At 41.7% G+C, this 14430-nt stretch overlaps 1 protein-coding gene and 1 long non-coding RNA gene across 2 annotated transcripts in view; one reads left to right on the forward strand and one right to left on the reverse strand.

Annotated features, from left to right (window-relative positions):
- The window catches only part of col4a5 (collagen, type IV, alpha 5 (Alport syndrome)), a 75859-nt gene that overhangs the window by 44827 nt on the left and 16602 nt on the right, over window positions 1-14430 (forward strand). Inside the window, exons 5-39 of the mRNA XM_061961132.2 lie at window positions 4559-4603; window positions 4678-4740; window positions 4812-4865; window positions 4929-4955; window positions 5026-5106; window positions 5179-5241; window positions 5310-5345; window positions 5417-5458; window positions 5529-5621; window positions 5883-5936; window positions 6680-6736; window positions 6837-6881; window positions 6955-7008; window positions 7089-7130; window positions 7250-7343; window positions 7418-7705; window positions 7784-7873; window positions 8000-8070; window positions 10844-11035; window positions 11097-11265; window positions 11338-11430; window positions 11512-11616; window positions 11700-11797; window positions 11888-12038; window positions 12146-12259; window positions 12343-12510; window positions 12587-12676; window positions 12757-12894; window positions 12970-13068; window positions 13149-13238; window positions 13317-13456; window positions 13584-13710; window positions 13798-13977; window positions 14070-14120; window positions 14221-14406. Of these exons, the coding sequence (XP_061817116.1) occupies window positions 4559-4603; window positions 4678-4740; window positions 4812-4865; window positions 4929-4955; window positions 5026-5106; window positions 5179-5241; window positions 5310-5345; window positions 5417-5458; window positions 5529-5621; window positions 5883-5936; window positions 6680-6736; window positions 6837-6881; window positions 6955-7008; window positions 7089-7130; window positions 7250-7343; window positions 7418-7705; window positions 7784-7873; window positions 8000-8070; window positions 10844-11035; window positions 11097-11265; window positions 11338-11430; window positions 11512-11616; window positions 11700-11797; window positions 11888-12038; window positions 12146-12259; window positions 12343-12510; window positions 12587-12676; window positions 12757-12894; window positions 12970-13068; window positions 13149-13238; window positions 13317-13456; window positions 13584-13710; window positions 13798-13977; window positions 14070-14120; window positions 14221-14406 (3490 nt within the window). The remainder of the gene's footprint in view (window positions 1-4558; window positions 4604-4677; window positions 4741-4811; window positions 4866-4928; window positions 4956-5025; window positions 5107-5178; window positions 5242-5309; window positions 5346-5416; window positions 5459-5528; window positions 5622-5882; window positions 5937-6679; window positions 6737-6836; window positions 6882-6954; window positions 7009-7088; window positions 7131-7249; window positions 7344-7417; window positions 7706-7783; window positions 7874-7999; window positions 8071-10843; window positions 11036-11096; window positions 11266-11337; window positions 11431-11511; window positions 11617-11699; window positions 11798-11887; window positions 12039-12145; window positions 12260-12342; window positions 12511-12586; window positions 12677-12756; window positions 12895-12969; window positions 13069-13148; window positions 13239-13316; window positions 13457-13583; window positions 13711-13797; window positions 13978-14069; window positions 14121-14220; window positions 14407-14430) is intronic.
- On the reverse strand, window positions 1085-7891 carry LOC133606807 (uncharacterized). Its single transcript, XR_009815303.2, has 3 exons — window positions 7760-7891; window positions 7201-7662; window positions 1085-4601 (listed from the first exon to the last, which is right to left on the reverse strand). It is a non-coding gene; the product is annotated as an uncharacterized lncRNA (long non-coding RNA).

Here is a 14430-nt window from a genome sequence, read left to right on the forward strand (position 1 = left end):
TATGCCAAGGGGTACGTGAGATTTTTTTTTAAATATTCTAAAAATAGCAAGAATTCAAAAATCCTTTATAAATATATTTATTGAATAATACTTCAAGAAAATATGAATGTAAGTTCATAAACTGAACATCAAATCAAGTAGGCTATTCCATTCATTACAATGCAACAATGCAACAATGCAATATTCAGTGTTGACAGCTAGATTTTTTGTGGACATATTCCATAAATATTGATGTTAAAGATTACTTTTTTTGTAAAGAAATGTTTAGAATTAAGTTCATGAATCCAGATGGATCTCTATTACAATCCCCAAAGAGGGCACTTTAAGTTGATGATTACTTCTACGTGTAAAATCTTTATTTATAATTGAATCACTTGTTTATTTTTCAACAAGTTTTTAGTTATTTTTATATCTTTTTTTCCAAATAGTTCAACAAAGACCACTACAAATGAGCAATTTTAACTTGAATTAAAAAAAAATGTTCACAGGGGGTACTTCACTAAAAAAAGGTTGAGAACCACTGCTCTAGACCAGTGGTTCTCAACCTTTTTTCAGTGATGTACCCCCTGTGAATTTTTTTTCAATTCAAGTACCCCCTAATCAGAGCAAAGCATTTTTGGTTGAAAAAAAGAGATAAAGAAGTAAAATACAGCACTATGTCATCAGTTTCTGATTTATTAAATTGTATAACAGTGCAAAATATTGCTCATTTGTAGTGGTCTTTCTTGAACTATTTGGAAAAAAAGATATAAAAATAACTAAAAACTTGTTGAAAAATAAACAAGTGATTCAATTATAAATATGTCCACAAAAAATCTAGCTGTCAACACTGAATATTGCATTGTTGCATTGTAATGAATGGAATAGCCTACTTGATTTGATGTTCAGTTTATGAACCTACATTCATACTTTGTTGAAGTATTATTCAATAAATATATTTATAAAGGATTTTTTAATTGTTGCTATTTTTAGAATATTTAAAAAAAAAATCTCACATACCCCTTGGCATACCTTCAAGTACCCCTAGGGGTACGCGTACCCCCATTTGAGAACCACTGGTCTAGAGCAGGGGTGTCAAAGTAATTTTAGCTCAGGGGCTGCATGGAGGAAAATCTATTCCCACGTGGGCCGGATGAGTAAAATCCTGCCATGATAACTCAAAAAATACAACTAGGACAAGTTCAGATTGTTTTACTTCGGCCCAAAATAGAACAAGCAAATAATCCTCCGGACAAAACACTTCAAGTTAGTTACATTCTGAAGGAAAATTTTAAAGAAAAAACTTTTAAGTCACAGCCCGTCTAGGATTGAACAAAAAACAAAATAAAGCATATATAAAAAATATCCTATGTATTAACTACCTCATTTGTCATTTCCATTATTCACTTTCTTTCAATTTGCACAGAAGACAATCATTTTCACAGAACTATATCAATGTGCAGTGTCTCACGCAGCAATTTAAGTGTTTGTTTTAAAGCCCCACTTTACCGTATAGGTTGTGGTGCTTTGGAAAACATGCTAGTATACATGTATGTAATACAAATATCCTCAAAGTTGCATAATCATTGAACAATCTATTACTTACAGTTAGTTGCCAGGTTTCGCATCAATGTTTTGCTTAAAGGCGGCCATGTTTTTCAACAAATCTTGCTAAAATCTTGCACACACGTGCTTGTCAGTCCCCCAAAAGTATGTACCAAATGTGGTAGATACTCACTGGTTGAGCCTACACCCTAAAGGTACATTCGTTATTTTGTACGGTCTGTTGATTCATGTGAGGAATTTTAACTTATAGGTCAAACTCTGGGGCTGCCATGTAGCTATTTGCTTGCCTAACAGAATTGCTATTGCGACATCCAGTGGACACATTTAGAACAGCAGTTTCTTTAATTTAAAAATGCAGCTCAATTTTACACTTAGCAAACTCATCTCGTAGCCCCATTAGGCTACTGTTTATTTAGCTGAATCAGTGCAGATTTGGGCGTGATTTGAAAGGTTTAGAGGCAAATATAAAAGCGATCATGAAACAAATATTTATAACAGGATGAAGTGGATTTGGACACTCTTAAGAAAACTTATTTTTTGAATGATTTAAACCATTTCACCAAGATGTTACTGCAAGCTACGACCTCACATCATTTGACACTTAGGGTATTTACAGAAGAAAAGATTGGAGGCACATCATGTCTTTACATCTGAGGGGTCCACAAATTAAACATAAATTGGTGAAAGACAAAGTTCGATTTATTCGTGCAACGCTAAGTAATGTACTTGATTGACATAACGAGTGTCGTGCTGCTGTGATTGTAACGCTAATGAGAAAAAAGGATAAGTTTGTTTGCAGTTGATTTCCTGTCTGCAGTTGTTTTTATGGTGTGAAGTTCATATTTTGTCTCATTATTTAGCTGCAGATGTCCCTGTTGTTCAGCAATGTTAGCTAGTGATATCAAGATTCAGTATATTTTGTTGAGCCTACCAGAGATTTATTCATCTAGTTTATTGATACTATTAAGGATATTTTCTTGATGCTAACAAATAGCACCAATTAAAGCCGCTAAATGTGTCGAATAAAGCACTTGGCTTTCCTGCACAACAACTAAGCTTTTAGTTTCTGTTATAAAAAATGGATAAAGGAAATACGGTGGATTGGACCAACAATTAAAATATTTAGTTTATATGCACAAGCAGGTCTTTGTAGTTATATTTAGGCGTAGCAACCACAAAAGAACACAATGCGATCTCTTGTCCTTTCTTTGCGTTTAGTTCTGCTCTCAAACACTACTAATATAGTAGAGAATAAACTGAATTGCACCACAGCAAGTTTCTCAAACAAGTCAAATGTTCAAACAAACATTTAACAAAGTGATCGCTGCAGACACAAGAATGGTCCGATTGTATTGCACAAGATGATGAAAGTGATATTTTTAAGAGACATTTCCTTCGATGCACTTTAATTTTTTTCCGTAACATTAGTTCCTTTATGAACCACTTCTTTCGGGACTCTATGAAAGCTCTTTCCTATCTCTCTATTTGAACGACTGGAACACCCAAGAACAGAACAGCAATAGGGCATAGTCTGCTCAAACTCTACACTCACTCTCACTTGTTTTAATGCTACCTACGCTCAAGCTGCTTGACCATCATCTGAATTAAACCGCAAAGAAGAAAATAGTAGTGTGACGTCATATGCAACCCATCTATAAAGTGCTCTAAAAAACATCCAAAAACCTCCATCAGCGTTTATAGTGTATGTGTAATGTAGTAAATGGTAATGGTAAATGGTTTATACTTGTATAGTGCTTTTCTACCTTCAAGGTACTCAAAGCGCTTTGACACTATTTCCACATTCACCCATTCACACACACATTCACACACTGATGGCGGGAGCTGCCATGCAAGGCCCTAACCACGACCCATCAGGAGCAATGGTGAAGTGTCTCGCTCAAGGACACAACAGACGTGATGAGGTCGGTAGAAGGTGGGAATTGAACCGGGGACCCTTAAGTTGCTGGCACGCCCACTCTCCCAAATGGGCCACGCCGTAACATTCATAATAACAAGTATTATTTATGTATTATGGTCATTATAAGCATACGGCGGCGCTTTAATTTCACAGACACCTCACAGCGTTCGCTATTGCTAATCATGGCAGACCTTATGGGAACCAACGACTACTTTGGGACAAATGATGATCCAGGAGTTTAATATTTTTTAACCTGAAAAAAAGGAGAATGAGCTACACGTTTTAGAAGCTGAGTGATAAACAGACCCAGCAAGTAGCATTATTATTAAGCACTAAACAATAAATACAAACTACGAACCTAATAAAACAATCACTTACTGTACAATGTTTGCTCTCAGTGGAATGCCGACTGATGGGATGTTTATCAATCAATCATCAATCAATCAAAGTTTATTTATATAGCCCTAAATCACGAGTGTCTCAAAACGACAACGACATCCTCGGCTCAGATCTTCCTGCTGAGATTCTCACGCAAGGGACACAATAATAAACAAAACGTGGGTGCAAACGGGCGTCTTTTTGTGTCTTTCTCACAATATCCGGGTCCAAAGTTAAACATAAAAGTTGACCAACTTCTCAGCTAATGACCACAACCTTCTACTGTCCAAGTGAGATGCATGATTTATAATCTAGAACTAACATTACCAACTTCGGCTCAGTATGCCAATAGCTGCATACTGTATAGTTTTGTTTGTTGTGTTAGTCTGTGATCGCTGCACTGATCAAAGTACTTCTTCATTGTTAGCGCTTATAATAACAATATGCCTGATACTTGGTCAATATTCAGGTCACGAGATGTAAATGCAGTATTGTTGGCGCTTTTTGGATGTTTTTAGAAGACTTCATTGACGCAATAGATTACGTCTATTAGCTTCACTATTAGCCACCTCGTACTTGCTTTATATTACAAATGAGAATGTACAAAAAAAAGACATATGTGTTCTTGTCTTACATAGGAATTGTGAATGATGGGCACAATTTAAAAAAAAAAGAAGTGCATTACCCCTGTCTGATTCTTGTTATCAATCTTCTTAGGGACCTTCTGGATTACCTGGATTCCCAGGAACACCAGGACTTCCTGTAAGTTTAAAACATAGCAACCGTTGTCATTTCTATCATTGTTGTCATTTTTCTTTACTTCCTCTGTTTCATAGGGTCTCCCGGGGCAGGACGGACCTCCAGGCCCAAGAGGAACACCAGGTTGCAACGGGACAAAAGTATGTATAGTAAAACAAAAAAAAGTATGAGGATTCATACATTATTTAGAACATTTGACTTCCTCTGTTAGGGAGAAACAGGCTACCCAGGAACATCAGGAATCCCAGGAGTTCAAGGAAGGACGGTCAGTCTGCAGAAGAAGTCTCTGACTTGCTTGATGCTAACATCCAATATTCTCCTTCCGTAGGGTCCACCTGGTCTTCCTGGACCCAAGGTGTGTGTGCATTCTGGTTTTTGATTATTAGTTGACATTCTAGTCTCACATTGAAAATGTTCCTCAAAAGGGCGATCCAGGTGACGTAATCTCCACTAATCGTTTCGGGGAGAAAGGAGCTGTGGGGCTCCCCGGACTGCCAGGAGTTCCCGTATGTCTTCATTGTGCTCCATTGATTTATTGAGGAGTGTTAGACCTGAGTACAATTCTGATGTATTTCCAGGGTTCTCCAGGACCTTCTGGGTACCAAGGTCCGCTGGGCCCTCCAGGACCGAGAGGCACTGAGGTAAATGTCACTTCATGATGAGCTTCATGACGGGTTTAGGTGAGGACAATTGTGTTGTTGTGTTGCAGGGTCGACCCGGTCCTCCTGGTCCTCCAGGACCTAAGGTGAGCCGACACTATTATTTTCACAAAGTTGTATATTTTGAGTACTGACCCGTCTCCACTTGTTGAAACAGGGAAACATGGGACTGAACTTCCAGGGACCCAAAGGAGGGAAGGTATTGTCCACTATGCACTTTTCCTCACGCCTTTCATTCATATTTTATGCGCATATGGTTGCGAATCTAGGGTGATCCTGGTTTACCGGGACCTGCTGGCCCTCCCGGACAAGTCGGGGAACAGAAGAGGCCGACTGAGACAGAGATCCAGAGAGGAGACAAGGTGAAAAAAAAATAGCTTTTACAGTACTCTCACAACAGATACTAAGTATCAGGAGCCTACAAATTTTTGAATACTCAAAACGTTTCTAAATAGGCTCATGTAACAAATCAAGACAACGTCATTAACTGAACCTTTGCAGTCCTCGTTCTTTACACCAGAGGGCATCATCCACAGCTTGAAAAACCTTGCCTTCAGCCACTAGAGAGCAGCAAACCATTGCTCCTCATTTGTTGGTTCTAATCACCCTCTCTTTCACTAAAGGGTGACCCTGGAATTCCTGGCGCCCCAGGAGATCCAGGCTATCCAGGACCTCCTGTAAGTGATTGTCACCATTTATCTTTTTTTGCCATTATGCTTAAATTACATCCGGGTCACTTGTAATTAGAGATGTCCGATAATATCGGTCTGTCGATATTATCGGCCGATAAATGCTTTAAAATGTAATATCGGAAATTATCGATATCGTTTTTTTTATTATCGGTATCGTTTTTTTTTTGTTTTTTTTAAATTAAATCAACATAAAAAACACAAGATGCACTTACAATTAGTGCACCAACCCCAAAAACCTCCCTACCCCATTTACACTCATTCACACAAAAGGGTTGTTTCTTTCTGTTATTAATATTGTGGTTCCTACATTATATATCAATATATATCAATACAGTCTGCAAGGGATACAGTCCGTAAGCACACATGATTGTGCGTGCTGCTGGTCCACCAACAGTACTAACCTTTAACAGTTAATTTTACTCATTTTTATTAATTACTAGTTTCTATGTAACTGTTTTTATATTGTTTTACTTTCTTTTTTATTCAAGAAAATGTTTTTAATTTATTTATCTTATTTTTGTTATTTTTTTAAAAAGGACCTTATCTTCACCATACCTGGTTGTCCAAATTAGGCATAATAATGTGTTAATTCCACGACTGTATATATCGGTATCGGTTGATATCGGTATCGGTAATTAAGAGTTGGACAATATCAGAATATCGGATATCGGCAAAATGTACTTGTAATATTGATGAACATTGCTTTTTGTGTGTGTGTGTGGTGACAGGGCACCCCTGGTGGCCAGAATGGAGAAAAGGGAGAACCAGGAGAGGCAGGCAAACGTGTGAGTTTTTTCATGCCATCAAATCCACTCTTTTTTCTTTTTTTTTTTTACCATAAAAACGAAATACTAGACATTTTGTATTATGTTCTTCTTTTTAAAGGGCAAACCAGGCAAAGATGGTGACCCCGGCCCACCAGGCTTCATTGTAAGTCCTGTCAAAATGTCTACTCCAATAAAACATTATTTGATATTCATGATTTTATTTCCTGCTCTGTTAGGGACTCAAAGGAGATTCGAGCCTGCCAGGTCCTCCAGGCAGGGATGGGGAGAGAGTAAGATCACTCTTTTCTTTGTAAATGGTTGAAAGGGATCTTAAAGGGATGTTTATATGGAATATTGTTTTTCTTTCCAGGGTATAAAAGGAGAACGTGGATACCCAGGTCAACCAGGATTGGTGTGTACCACAAACTTGTTATTATGCATAAAACTCCTTGATGATTTTAACAACTTCTAGAGGAACCCACCATGTATTAGTTGATGTCCGTCACTTGAACACACTTCTTGTCCTAACAGGTGATTGGCGGACAGACAGCAGGACAGGTTGGTCCAAAAGGGGAGCCAGGATTCCCTGGATCATCTGGCTTAAAAGGAGACAGAGGACCGCAAGGTCAGTGGAACACAACACAAATTAAACATCATCAGTTTTTAAAAAAACAAATTCCCATTTGTATCCTTGACCAGGTTTGACAGGACCTCAGGGGCCACCAGGAATTTCTAGTGGTGGTGGTGGTGGTGGACCTGGATCTCCAGGATTCCCAGGAGAGAGAGGCCAAAAGGGAGATATCGGCAATCCAGGCCTCTCAGTTCCAGGATCTCCGGGCCGTCCAGGAAGCCCCGGGCTGCCAGGATCAACAGGACCGCCTGGACCTCCCGGCTTTTCCAGTGGCGGATCAAACTGTGCTCCTGGTGAGCCTGGGCGTCCTGGCCTGAATGGAGAGAGGGGTTTCCCAGGAGAAACAGGCCAGAAAGGTGAGGTGCTGCAACTAATGTCCAGTCATGGATGTAGAGAAAACCAACACATACAAAAATGACTGCTCATCATTTCAGGTGATAAAGGTGACACCTGTGTCAACTGCTTTAGTGGCACGACTGGCATCCCTGGACCTCCAGGACCTGCAGGACAGCCTGGATTCCCAGGTGACAACATGACTTGCCTGCACTTTGAGACACATGAGTGTTATTAAAAGTTGAAATCTGAAGACAAATACAAACACTAAATAGTCAATACGTTAAAAAACTCTCCTCCATGTGTAAATTATTCAGGAAATCCTGGTAATCCCGGTATAAAAGGAGAACGAGGATTCTCTGGATCACCTGGAGGGAATGGACAACCTGTAAGTGATTTTACCAACCTCGAGCCGAACAGTGTTTTGTAGTGAACATGTTTCAAATACTGTACAGTCGTACCTTGGCTGACAAGTGAAATCGGTTCTGTGACAAAGCTTGTAACCCACGTCACATTCCTTTTAATGGTTAAAAAAAGCTATTTCTAGATAACAAACAATGTGGGAAAAACAATTCAATAGGTTGTGCTACAAATCAGTCTTGAAGTTATGTTGTCATGACTTGACAGGTCATTTCTCATTTTATGTTTGTTGTAGTTCTCCTATGTTTGAGTGGATTTCTGCGCCAGCCAGCATCCCTTTTGTTGACTTTCTTGTTGCTAGGGGCGCTGATTAGACACACTTGTCTCTTTTTAGTGATTAGCGTCCTCACCTGTTTCTGCGTCTAAGCACTGCCCTTGATATTTTGGTGTCTCCCAACCTAACTCGCTAGATCAATGACATTTTCTTAGTTTTGCCACGTTTAATAGTTTTTTTTGCCGCGCCAAAGACTTTCATGCTGTTTGCCCTTGGCGAATGTTTGCGTTTTCTGCTCCATGCTATGCTAGCGGCTAGGTTTTTGTATTTTTTTGTCCTGAATTGTGGATTTAGATTAGATTTTTTAATTGCCTGCTTAGTCTTCTGCATCCGTTGGAACAAATCCTTCGCAGCTATCCGACCCCACGAACGTAACAAATGTATTAATCATAAACAGTGGAACAAGGATTAACAAACTTCAATATGGCTCGTAAATCGAAAAGTTTGCATAGTGAAGAAGAGTTCCCCATATGAAACAATGTAAATATGAATAATGGGTTCCAGCCTTGACAAAGTCCCTATTTTAGTTAGGTTTGTACACTTTAAACGCAAAAGCAGGTGCTATATAGTACTGTATATCAAAACAAACATAACAAGGAGTGATGAATCAACTTTCTATGTCAAAAAGTCAAAACTACAAGACGCTGTATGCTCTGCTCTGCCGACATGCGCACACAACACACACTATGGTCCCTTCTCACAAACAAAATCATAAAATCCTTAACTTCAACAACCATATTGCTACGATAATAAACATTTTAAAAAGTTAAATCCAACCACATTAACAACGGCAAGAAGCTGACGAGAAGCAGCAGACAGAGGGAGAAGGAACGGGTCGGAACAGTGATTGGCTCCTTCTTTCCACTCTGGTCCGTTGAATTTTTGGGACTCTTATTGAGTTAGCAAAATGGACAAAACTTTCGTTCGTAAATCGGAAAATTTGCATATAGATAGGTTTGTAAATCGAGGTTTCACTGTACACTATTTACCTTGGAGAGCGGACTTCTACAGTATCTTCTTCGAGCTGCTTCTCCATCAAACACACCATCACCAGCGTCTCCATACTTTTATGGATAAATGTCCTCGGTGTAAACAGGGACCGACACAGAGTTTCTTCTTCTTTGACTTAAAAATTTTCTTACAATGTTAGATACTCGCGTGGAACTATGCCAAAGCGCCAAATCCCAGCAGTTTCGAATGCCTCCGCCTGCGAGGTTTTGGAGTATTATTTTTTTTAACAGTAGGGAATCGATGACATCACTGATTGACAGATGTACTAATATGGGCATTTCCTGGGGCTCTTACCCCTCTGCTTCACAGGCTGAGAGACTGTAATGGCTTCTGCCTGGATCTCGTCCTATGCCCACTCACTTGCTCTGATGTCTGTAAAATAAACCATTCCAAAAATTATTTGTCTTTAAGACATTTTGCACGGGACTGTTTTGTCAAGATGGATCAGTACGAAAATGGATTAGCCGCTAAACCTCGACGTAAAGCGACAAGGAAACACACAAGAGAAGGTCTGATAAGGTATTAGTTCCATCCCAATAACACTGACGTGCAACTTTCAGTGAGATAAATGCTGGTAAAAGCAGCTTTTATAGATTCAAGAGTATGCACGTGTACCTAATGTTGTGACCAGATTAATCTATATAATGTTTATAAAAGTTTCTGGGGGAAAAATAGCGGCTATGTTGGTCTTCAAGTGTACATTTTTAAAAGATAAATTGTGATACTTTTTGAGAGGGGTGGGGCATGGTTTCATTTGCAATCTGCCAACGCATCCATCTCCATCTTACATACACAGTCAGAAAGTTGGTTATTAAATGTGACCGTGGACCAAAATGTACACAACATTTACACCAAAACATATCCAATAAATATTATCTAGATTATGAGGACCTGTTTTAAATGTAGATTCAAATGATCATAGGTCCCCTTTGAAAAAAAAATGGCGCCCTTATCTGGGTTGAGGATGGCTACTTTTCAAAAAGAGAAGTTTTAAGTTACCTGCAAAAAAAATGTATAAAACTGATGTCCTCAAAAGTTCTGCAGGTTATCTACACAGACAACAACAATAATATCAATTATTATAATTGCTATTAGTTATACATTTTTTTTTAATGAAATAAAAAAAATACAACCTGAAAGAGGTGTGTTTGTTTAGTTGTTTTTTTGTTGTTGTTTGTTTTGTTTGGTCGGTTCAAGATATCCATTTACGTCTAGCTAACTAGTTAGACACTGGATGTTTTTGTTGGATCTTGCGGGGTTTAGGTGACAATTTCAACGCAAACTAGCGGTTGGGAGGCTCGTAACACACTTTTTTCCTCAGCCTAAAGCATAACAAATTGCAGAGACAGCTTGTACCCCAAAAAACTTGTGAGCTGGGGCACTCGTAAGCCGGGGTACCACTGTACATTTCAATGTTCCTCTGGTTGCCATCTTATCACCGGTACTTGTTTTATAGGGTTCGCCCGGTTCTCCAGGTCCTCCAGGATTCCCAGGTGAAAAGGGAGATCCAGGCGACAGCATATCTCTTCCTGGTGGAAGGGGTGAGAAGGGTGACACTGGATTCCCTGGAGCGCCTGGTCTTCCAGGATTAGATGGTCGGCCCGGTCAGGATGGGCAGCCTGGTCGTCCGGGGTCCAAAGGAGCCCCAGTAGGTGGCGATTGTCCAACTCTCACTTGAGGACCAATACTTATTTTGTTGCATTGGACAGGGATCTTTACAGGTGAAAGGAGAGCGAGGGTCCCCTGGTGAACCAGGTGGTCCTGGAATTCCAGGAGACCGGGGTACCCCCGGACCACCTGGTTTTGGACCCCAGGGACCTTCTGGAGAAAAAGGTATCCAGGGTGTCTCAGGAAGGCCTGGAGGTCCTGGTGCTCCCGGTATGACAATCTTTCACTTGCTTATACTTCAAGAACTACACATGTACCGACCATCTACCTGTCTTCGCTCAGGTGCCAAAGGTGAGCCAGGCTTGACGGTGGCAGAAAGGGGCCTGCCAGGTGCACAAGGTCGGGATGGTGAACCAGGACTTTCTGGTGCACCAGGTGTGTACTATTGATATTTGTATGTATTATTTTAGTAGCATTTTATAAACAATGCATTACTCAATATTCTGTGTTCCTCAGGGAACTCTGGTCAGCCTGGCCAGCCTGGTTTGCCTGGATTACCAGGTACAAAGGGTGAACCTGGACTACCTGGTATTGGACTCCCAGGTAACCCCGGTTCTAAAGGTGAGAAAATTGTTTTCTCATTTACAGTACTGTTTACCTGGTGCACACCTAAAAAGAAATGTCACCCTGTTTTTCTCTTTCAGGATTTCCTGGTACTCCTGGGCAACCAGGATCTTCGGGAGGAGCTGGCCGACCAGGATTAGATGGCCTCCCTGGCCAACCCGGATTTCCTGGGGCAAAAGTGCTTAAAGATCATTTGTAACTTGCCTATGTTGAAATCTATAGACAAATTGAGCGCCTGAATGTTCTGTTTGGTTTGCATTTGTGACAGGGCGAACCTGGCTTTGGACTCCCAGGTCCCGCAGGTATACCAGGTGTACCTGGAGCAAAAGGTGTACCAGGACCCAAGGGAGATTCTGGTTTCCCCGGTGGCCCTGGCTCACCAGGCCGATCTGGATTTGATGGTGGACCAGGATCTAAAGGTACAGCCAGGTCAAGTTTCTTTGAATGTTTGTTGCTTATAAACAAGTTAAGAACTCAAAACACAACACGCTCACTTTATTGTTCCTATGCTGTCTTATATTTTAAGGTGAACCTGGAACACCTGGGCTCCCCGGTGCTCGTGGCCTACCAGGGAACCCCACGATTGGCTCACTTGGTCCCCCAGGATCTCCTGGGAATCCAGGCCCAATGGGTCCCCCTGGTGCGCAACACAGGAGTGCTTTACAATGCCATTGGTCTTCACATTTACATATTTGTAATTCATGCATTGTGTCACCCCTGCAGGATTCTCTGGAGCCAATGGAGCAAAGGGAGACCCTGGAGCCCCAGGTCTAGATAGTCCAGGTGCACCAGGAGACAGAGGAAGTCCTGGTTTCCCCGGTTCTCCAGGACCAATTGGAACCCCTGGGCCGCCTGGAGGGCCAGGACGGGATGGCCTTCCTGGATTGCCAGGTAACAACAAAGCTGTCACAAGATAGAGATTATTAGTATGATGTCATGAGCATTTATATTTACTTTTTGGCCTTAGGTTCAAAAGGAGATATTGGTGTCGTGGGACCTCCCGGACCACCTGGAGGACCTGGTGCCTCTGGGGTACCCGGTGGTCCTGGACTGAAAGGTATTTACACAAATCTTAGGCAGAGATAATGGACGATGGATGTGCCTTATGACTAAAATGTTATTATTAATTTTCTTCAGGGGAGCCTGGATTCCCTGGTAGAGATGGTGGACCTGGATCTTCTGGACTTAAGGGAGAGAGGGGTGATATCGGTCCTCCTGGATACAGCTTACCACCTTCTGACATAAAAGGCAACAGAGGAGAACCAGGAGCACCGGGTAGGACTTTGACCACACTAACCTTATCTTCAAGCAGGGTTCTTGACTCTCTTGTTTCCTATAAACATTTTTCAGGTGCACCAGGTTTTCCAGGTGAGAAGGGCATCCCTGGTATCCCTGGTGACCCAGGACTTCCAGGATCAGATGGGCGGCCTGGCTTTCCCGGACCATCAGGTATGGCTTTTCTGCTCAAAGTACAAACTGGACTTAAGAATCAAACATTGATATAAACATCATGTTCATGTTGTCCATAGGACCAAAGGGAGATCCTGGTATCCCGGGGGGGCCTGGTGGTCCCGGAGGTCCAGGACAAAAAGGCAGCATGGGCGAAATGGGATTTCCAGGTTGAGTTTCAACAACCTGACCACTTCTCTTGAAATACTTCTATGCAGTTAATTCATATATTGTCATAATTTCCACAGGACCATCAGGGCAGAAGGGTTTACCAGGCCAGCCAGGTCGCTCTGGTTCTCCAGGCCAGCCTGGAGCACCAGGTTTTGGGGGAGCCAAAGGTGAACCAGGTTCTGCTGGAGTTGGACCGCCAGGACCATCCGGATTCAAGGTATGGCTCAAACAAACAGGATACTCCGTAGATCTCAAAGCACAATAAATATAAATAAAGTACTTTCAATTCTATTCTATTCTAAACATAAATCCGCAAGCTGAAACTAAATTGAAACCTTTTGCAGGGTGAACCAGGACAGCCCGGGTTTCCAGCAAGCCCAGGGCAAAAAGGAACTCCAGGATTACCAGGTCTACCAGGATTACCTGGAGGACCAGGTGAAAAGGGGGACCCTGGTCTCCCAGGATTCCAAGGTAATGAGCACACCGTTTTGACCCAGATGAAAAACGCCGTCCAATGATGACTCGAACAAAAAAAATCATTTTCTGTTCTCTTGCCAGGTTCTCCTGGTATTCCTGGTCCAAAGGGTCTTGATGGTGGGCCTGGTGGCCCTGGCTTGACTGGAGCTCCTGGTAGACCAGGAGAGCCAGGCCGTTCAGGATCACCTGGATTTCCGGGAGAAAAGGGTCAAGCAGGTCGGGATGGGATCCCAGGGCCGGCTGGAGTCAAGGGAGACCCAGGTAAAAAAAATCTTGGAAAAATTACATTATTCATTTAAATGGAATCCATTTGGTGTTTTTACAAATAACTTCCTTTTTCTGTATAATTGCAGGACTTCCAGGCTATGGTGAACCAGGAACAGCAGGACTTCCAGGATTTCCAGGTTTGTTGCTACTTGTTTAACCTCCCCCGTACCCTCTCCCCTCAGTTGACCACACACACACAAGACACATTATGTAAACCTCTCCCTATGTTAAAAAAAGGTGCCAAGGGAGACCCCGGTCTACCAGGTCAACCGGGTGTTCCTGGCTTCCCAGGTCCAAAAGGAGAGGTTGGCTTCCCAGGCCCTGCTGGTTTTGTAGGCTCTATCGGCCCTCCAGGACCTCCAGGTCTGGGTCTACAAGGACCCAAAGGATTAAGTGGACCCCCCGGACCACCAGGAAGAGCAGGTATAGATCCTAGATGTATGCCAC

The sequence above is a fragment of the Nerophis lumbriciformis genome, linkage group LG05 (genome assembly GCF_033978685.3).
Source record: "Nerophis lumbriciformis linkage group LG05, RoL_Nlum_v2.1, whole genome shotgun sequence".
Classification (NCBI taxonomy): Eukaryota; Metazoa; Chordata; class Actinopteri; order Syngnathiformes; family Syngnathidae; genus Nerophis; species Nerophis lumbriciformis.